Consider the following 7,978-nt stretch of genomic DNA (forward strand, 5'->3'; position numbering starts at 1 on the left):
TAAGACGCATTATTGCATATCATCAGACCAGTCTCCAATCCATTTGATACAGTTCTGGGGATTAGTAGTGTCATCAACCCATTACAGCCTTTTTTTGAACAACTAGGCATTTACATTCCTTTTGCTTTTACCTTTTATCTTCATAGAGCTTAGTCCAGAAGTCTCCTGTGTCTAAGGAACTGGCAATGTGGGGTCACCATCTGAATTTCAGAAATCTGTCTGTTTCTGATTAAGTCATGAAAATGGAGGATTCCGTGGCTTCACACACTGGTGCCAGTAGCATAATCTGCTTTTGAGATGGGTTATCTGTTTTCCTGTCAGGTATTCAGCACTATCCATCTGGTTCCATAGCAGCCTTCCAGCTCCATAAGAAGTTATAACAATGCCTATTTTGACCTTTAAGTGTTATTCCTCTATCCAAACAAAGTTGTTTGGGCCCCTCATCTTTGTATATTCAGGAAATTGTCTATTATATTTGAATGTTTAAATGAGGGCATGTGTTAGAATTTAAAAATTAATACTAAGGCCATTTGACTTCTGTTAGACCAACTTTTATACAAACTGATGAGGAATGTAAGTAACTTAATAATGCAGTCTGTAATTCTGCTTTTTTTTTTTTCTTGGCCAGTCTTAAGGCTTGAACTCAGGCCCTGGGCACTGTCCCTGAACTGCTTTTCACTCAAGGGTAGCACTCAACCACTTGAGTCACAGCACCACTTCCAGCTTTTTCTGTGTATGTGGTGCTGAGGAATTGAACCCAGGGCCTCATGCATGCGAGGCAAATGCTCCACCACTGAGCCACATTCCCAACTCTTTCATTCAGCGTTTTTTTTTTTTTTTTGGGGGGGGGGTCTGGTCGTGGGGTCTGAACTCTGGGGCTCTTCAGCTCAAGGCTAGCGCTCTACCACTTGAGCCACAGCGCCACTTCTGGCTTTTTTTCTTTTTGCTTATGTGGTGCTGAGGAATCGAACCCAGGGCCTCATGCAAGCAAGGCAAGTGCTCTACCACTGAGCCACCTTCCCAGCCCCTCATTCAGCTTTTTAAAGTACATGTAATACTGAATTGTGGCAAGATGTTCAGCACCATAATGTTTGCATAAAGGTTAAGTTACTTCCTCTTGTCAAGTTTCTATTCAAAAGCCTTGACTTTTGGGTATGTTAAGCTAGCTGCAATCATTTTGGACTATCTGGAAAGGAGATTTCATTTTCAGGGACAGTCAGCTAAATTCTAACTTGAAAGACTAGGTAGGTATATAGTTAATTTGTAAAGTAGAAATTCACTTGTTCTACACATCCTTAATCTCCCATTTAAAGAAGCTATGTTTCCCTGGCATTTTTCCTTTTTATATGACACATTGTAAAGTTTTCAGCTTTTGTTTAAGGGGAAAAAAAAGTTCTGTCTTCTGAATTCAGTTGTTTCCATACTATGTATGGAATTCAGTCGTTTCCATACTATGTATGGAATTCAGTCGTTTCCATACTATGTATGGAATTCAGTCGTTTCCATACTATGTATGGAATTCAGTCGTTTCCATACTATGTATGGCTCCCTTTCTCCCTCCTTCCTCTCCCTTACATTCTTTCTCAGACAGGATCTCTTTGTGTAGCCCAAAGCATGCCTTGAACTTGTGCTGGGATTACAGTGAGCCACCATCTGGGTGCATGGTTTCATAAAGGACACAGATTTAAACAAAAGGTACAAAAGTGTCTTACAAACCTAGCAACTGCACAAGATTTTACTAGGCTGTCATTAAGGACACTTTCTTGACTTTTGGTCTATATTGTAAATCTCTAGAAAACACTGCAAATAATCTTGGGTAGTTACGTGTTTGAAACTATACTGTAGAAAAGGAGCTACTATGTTTTTGAGCTCTTAACCACCGACTTAGGGCAGAGAGGTTGTGTTATCTTCCTTTTAGGGGCAAGGAAATCCAGATTCTAAAGACATTCACCCATATCATTTACAAGTGTTGAAGACCTGTAGTGTTCTGAAGCTTGTAGCATCAGAGGCACGTAAAATAAATGGTGTTCATGACCTGACACTTACCCTACTCTTAGCGCAGTTATTTGTTAATATGTCAGGCAAATGGTGGTTGATCTTTTTACTCCTGAAACTCTCCTTTGGGATGGGAAAGAACTGTTTTCTAGTTTGGGTGACTGCCTGAGATCAAACTAGTGTACAGATACGTTGCACATGTGTAAAGCGTCCATCAGCTTGGGCAGGAAAATTAAACATCTTAACTCAGTCTCTGGAAGAACAGGAGCCAGGATGATGAGAGCTAAGGAGAGAGTATCAGGTGACGACGGGAGGTGAAGGGAGGCTCTCCGCTCGCTTCCGGACAGGCAAGGTGACCTGGGCGGGTTTACACTCGAGACCAGGTCGTGGCGCCGGCCTGCAGTCGCGGGAACGCCCGACGCTCCAGGTCCCACGCGTGTACCTGGGGCCAGCCACGCCCCCAACCCCGAGCTACGCCAGCGCAGACGGCGCCGGGCCGGGGCTCCCGAGGCCCCGCCTCTCAGCGCTCCCGACGTGCAGTGCGCCCGCCTGGCCGGAAGCCGGGAGCGCGCGGGCTTCCGGTCGGCGTGTGGCCTGTCCGCGGAGTGTCGCTCGTGGTCGGCGCGGTGTAGCCTCTGGTGAGTCCCGGGCGGCGTGGGACCTGAGCTCGGTTCTGTCGTCCATGGGGAAGTTCACCGCAGGCTGAACTCCAGCGTAGATAGGCAGCGCTGCGTCCGGGGCCCGAGTCCCGCGGCCCGGAGGCGGCCCGGAGGCGGCCCGGAGGCCTGCCCGCGCACCGGGTGAAGTGCAGCCCGCCCAGGGAGTCAGTCGTTTATCCCGCCGCGATGAACGTGGGCCCAGCTCTCCGTGCTGTGTCTGGGTCGCTTTAGACTGGGGAGTAGAGTGCTTGTGGTCATTGGCGTTCCAAAGTTGCGTGCATTGAACACACGTTTCTAACTTCCCTTGATATCAAAGCGCTGTGCACGGAGGGCCCGGCGGTGAGCTAGAGCTACTTCAGTCTCTGCCTTGGTTGGACCTCCAGTCCAGAGGTTGTCAAAAGTGGTGGGGCAGAGAGACGCTTACCCTGGTCAGAGAAGTCCTGGGATGCTGAAAAGAGCCAGCCTTGGCAGGTTGCAAGCCTGGGATACTGCGCATAGGAAGTGGGCACAGTTTGGACTTCGGGGAAATGTAGTGGAGGGCACAGGTGTGTGGAGGGGGAGGCGGGAGAGAGGTGGGTTAGAATGGAAGCAGGCAGGGACAGTTCTCAAATGATCTTAGAGTAGAATAATAAGAAGGGCAGTGACAGACCCTAAGGTTTTTCAGACTTCACACTAACCACTTTTTAAAGGATCTAGGGCTGGGAATGATGTAAGAAGTTAGAATGGAAATAGATAAATTTAAAGTAGCTTGGCCTGAGGGGAAGGGTAAGAATAATGGGAGGATTGCCTTGTAATTTGCCGGTGGAGAGTGGCTCACCCCTGTAATCCTAGCTACTCAGGAGGTGGAGACCTGAGGACAGTGGTTGGAAACCAGCCCTGGCAGGGAAGTCCATGAAACTCTTACCTCCAATTATCACCACCCCTCAAGGAAAAAAAAAAAAGGTTTTAGTGGAACTGTGGCTAAGTTGTTAGAGTGCTAGCCTTGAGGGGGAAAAAAAAAAAGCCCAGGAACAGCCTCCAGACGGAGTTAAAGCCACAAGACTGACCCCCCCCCCCCAGTTGTAATTTGTAAACTTGAATAAATGTAAAGTAATGGTACTTTTTGCATATGATTAAGAGCTTTTGGAATTGGGTTACAGTTGCCTTGATCACAGGGAGTTTGATTTGTCTTTCTTGTTCTTTAATGACTATTTGTTCCACATTGATACTAACAGAAATTACACCTGAAGCCATTCTTGAACAAAGTCGTTTATCTTCCATTTGTTACTGTTTTGTAGAGATGTTTATTGGTCTAGTTTCCCAAGGATTTGTCCTTTTTTAAAAAAACAGTAAACAGTTTGTTTTGAATATGTATTTTTGTAACTACCAGGTGAAGCATGGCTAAAAGTTTACGGAGTAAGTGGAAAAGGAAAATGCGCGCTGAGAAGAGAAAGAAGAATGCCCCAAAGGAACTCAACAGACTTAAAAGTATTCTCAAAGTCAATGGTGATGTTTTAATGAAAGATGTTGAAGAAATAGCAACTGTGGTGGCACCCAAACATTGCCAAGAGAAAATGGATTGTGTGGAGAAGGATGAAAAGGGTGAGTTTATATGCTTCATTTAAAAAAAAAAAACTATCAGTTTTCTTTTGTGATTTTTTTTTTCCGTGTGTGTGTGTGTGTGTGTGTGTGTATGTGTGTGTGTGTGTGTGTGTGTGTGTGTGTCTGTCTGTCTGTCTGTCTGTCTGTCTGTCTGTCTGTGTCAGTCATGGGGCCTGAACTCTGGGCTTGGGTGCTGTCCCTGAGCTCTTCAACTCAAGGGTAGTGCTCTACTACTTGAGCCACAGCACCACTGCCAGCTTTTTCTGCTTATGTGGTGCTGAGGAATTGAACCCAGGGCGTCATGCATGCAAGGCAAGCACTCTACCACTCTTTTATTGTTTTGACTATCATTAACCAATCTCCACATCTGCTTTCCTCTCTACACCCCTGATCTTACCAACATGTTTATTCTTTTGAAGGCTTACTGTACTTACTAGAGATTATGCTAGACTGTTTTATGTACAGTGAGTTTTCGTGGTTATACAACAGCTTGATTGTTTTAGGTGTATTTTATACTGTAAGAAAAGATAAATTTAAATATGCCTTGATTGGAATGGGTGCATAATTCAGTCAACATCTAGGCAGGATAAAAAAAAGTAGTTTCAGGGGCTGGGAAGGTGGCTCAGTGGTAGAGCACTTGCCTTGCATGCATGAGGTCTTGATTTCTATTCCTCAGCACCACATAAGCAAGAAGAAAAAAGCCCGAAGTGGCGCTGTGGCTCAAGTGGTAGAGCACTAGCCTTGAGCTGAAGAGCTGAGGGACAGTGCCCAGGCCCAGAGTTCAGGCCCCACGACCGGACCCTACCCCTCCCCCCCCCCCCCCCCAAAAAGGTAGTTTCACATTTGGATCTTTGCAAATGTAGTTTCCATTCTGTGAATCTTATGTACTTAATGCTATTACTTTGAGAATTTTACTATATTTAATCTTTACAGATCCTAGAGACAAGACCTGTGTATTTTAATCATAAAGTTGGAAGTTACATCTAATACTGATTTCAGTTTGGAAAATGTGCATTGTTCTTTATATCCTAATGGACTAGTTTGGCACAAGCTAAATTAACCACTAACAACATCCAGATTCTTAAAATAGTATCTGTGTAATTATGAGGTGTCTTAGAGTTAAAGGAAAGAGCATATTCTTCAAGCTTTCAATCTTAGAAGTTTCCCATTCTTCAAAGTGACCCTTAAAACTTTCTCTTTCTATTCCATCTCCCTCCCTATACAAACAAAAATTACAGAAAGCTCTTTATTTCAAGTGCTGTAAAACTTAGATGTAATCAACAAAAAATACTTCGCTCTCTAAGAATTCAGTTCTACAATCTATTTCCCTTCTTTTATTAAACTTTCAAAAATTAATTTCTCTACTTGTAAATCCTTTGCTCTTTTGCATTTTCATACTGTTTTCAAGCATCCTGTTCTTATTGGTTCCCTCTGCTGGAAGATACTATGGTCTGACATATCCCTTGATTTCATCTTTCTCTCTCCTTGAAGGTTTGAAACACTTGACCTTCATTTGCTGCCTCCCATTCTAAACATATATGCCACCTCTGCCTTTTTATTCTGCTTTAGTTCTTAAGGCCAAATTTATATAACAAAGCTAACTTTTTTTTTCTTTGCAGTATTGTGGCTTGAACTCATACTTGAACCATACTCCCAATCCCAAATCAACCAATTTAATGTGTACAATTCAGAGGCATTCAGTACTTTCACAAAGGGCCACCATCACCTTTAGTTCCAAAATGTCCTCATTATGCCAAAATACATTAGGTATACAAAATACTTAACCATCTCTTTGGATTTACATTTACATATAAATGTAATCATGAGGTCTCAGGGGCAAATATTCTGGAGATGTTCCTTCACAGTAGATAAGGTTGCTGCTAGACATACCACAGTGAAGTTGCACAGAGCTCAGTGTCAAGTTCTTTGTCAGTAGCACTGAGTCTGGTCTGTGGATAGCACTGATCTGATCTGGAAGCTTGAGGACGTATATATTCAGGTCTGTCATATATGTTGTTTGCCTGTCTCTGTCATCACAACTCTGTCACTGACCACTTTTCTAAGTTCATTAGAATCTGATTCTAAGTCCATTAGAATTTAATTAGGTTCCTAAGAAATAACCAGTCTTTCCTAATGAGTACATTTACTTATATGTAATGGCCATGAAGCTTGGATGCACTTATTAGTTCAACTGCCTTATTTTACTCAAAGAATCACCTGATATTATGGGAATTGTTTTGACAGTTCACAGGTATTCAGAACCCTCCATTTATCCACTAATGAAGCCAATCAAAGCTATATATCCTAAAGTATTTCCTACTTAACTTTACTATTCTAGTAAGGACATTCTTTAGAAAGTTTCTCAGCAAAGTAAATGGTGTCCTTAGCTATTGACATATCGTATGTCTTTAATGGTTAAAAGAACTTGTGTCAGTATATGTCTTACTTGTGTCAGTATATGTCTTAATTCTTCTAAGTTTCCTTTAAGGAGTTTTCAGTAGCTGTCAAAGAACATGCTACAAATAAGGGTTGGTTTTATTGGCTTTTTACTTCGTTTTTGTTTTCTTTTGTAGCTTCAGACCAGCTTCAGTTTATTTTTTTTCAATGCATGGGTGTTCATAGTTGTTTTCATTTATTTATTCAGATGACATGAAGATGGAGACTGAAATTAAGAGAAACAAAAAAACTCTTTTAGACCAGCATGGACAGTACCCAGTATGGATGAACCAGAGGCAGAGAAAACGGCTGAAGGCAAAGCGAGAGAAAGGAAAAGGAAAAAACAAAGCAAAAGCAGCAAAGGGTCTGGCCTGGTAGCCTCTTAAAAACTTGAAAATGTATCAATGGGACAGATGTTTGATTAAAATGTATACCTTGATTTCATAGAGTGAAAACTATTTGTTTTTAACTGGGTTTATTTTCTTCCACTTATACCCTCAAATAACTTCTTGAATTTCCTTTGATGAGTCAAAGCTATATTGATGTTTCCAGTGTCCAGGTATTGTAAGACATCACAGTTCAACATGGTTGAAATCATTTTGGCAATTTGGTAATATCAGTGAAAATCAAACAAATGATATACTGTTGAACTGACTGAACTCATGTATTTAAAAGGGTATTATAATATTTAAAAGTATGACACCAGATTGTATGAACAATACTTGCTTGGTGTGTTTAATTTGTATAATTCAGAATAAAAAATATTTTCTATATAGGTATTGAAATTTGATCTTTTCTTTGTATATCCCTAGGGTTTCCCAGTGCTAGAGACCAGATTCCTGTTAAAAATTTTAATTTTAGTGACATTGCCCCATTCATAAGGAAATGGAAAGACTTCAAAACAATTATATTAAGGAAAGCAAGCCAGACCCAAATAAATAGAGGCTGCATAGTTTCCCTCATTTGTATTAACTAGAATATATATTAACTAGAATGTGATACTCTTCTTAGCATAGGATCACAATAGCTCAATAGGTAGGTGCATATAACCATGTAAAATGAAGCTTATCAAAATTGAAACAGGTTTTTATAATTACTGTTTGCAGTAATGTCTTTTTTCTTTTTTTCCCCCTTTTGTTTATGCCATTATTACTGTTTTTTATTTCTGTACGCTTTGTTTTGTATGTAATTTTATCTGATTTGCAGAAGGGGAGGGGAGTCACAGAAATGGCAGGACAAAGAGTCAGCCAATGCAACAGTGATACTCACTAGACACTTAAGTTAGAATTGAACTTTACAAACTTGGG

The 7,978-nt window shown here is 41.5% G+C and overlaps 1 protein-coding gene across 1 annotated transcript; it reads left to right on the top strand.

The window, feature by feature from the left end:
* The first annotated feature begins 2,549 nt into the window (after positions 1-2,549).
* Positions 2,550-7,444, top strand: Llph (LLP homolog, long-term synaptic facilitation factor). The gene is made up of 3 exons (XM_042698797.1): positions 2,550-2,633; positions 4,024-4,235; positions 6,880-7,444. Exons 2-3 carry the CDS (start codon positions 4,031-4,033, stop codon positions 7,047-7,049), a joined length of 375 nt encoding a protein of 124 aa, XP_042554731.1. The 5' UTR covers positions 2,550-2,633; positions 4,024-4,030; the 3' UTR covers positions 7,050-7,444.
* The last annotated feature ends 534 nt before the right edge of the window (positions 7,445-7,978 follow it).

This window comes from Dipodomys spectabilis, unplaced genomic scaffold, assembly GCF_019054845.1.
Source record: "Dipodomys spectabilis isolate Male_0828 unplaced genomic scaffold, ASM1905484v1 ptg000234l, whole genome shotgun sequence".
NCBI classification, from domain to species: Eukaryota; Metazoa; Chordata; class Mammalia; order Rodentia; family Heteromyidae; genus Dipodomys; species Dipodomys spectabilis.

Coding starts and splice junctions, on each gene's coding strand:
- Llph (XM_042698797.1), top strand. CDS start 4,031: ATGGCTAAAAGTTTACGGAGTAAGTGGAAAAGGAAAATGCGCGCTGAG. Junction 4,236..6,879: donor TGTGGAGAAGGATGAAAAGG/GTGAGTTTATAT, acceptor TTATTTATTCAG/ATGACATGAAGATGGAGACT.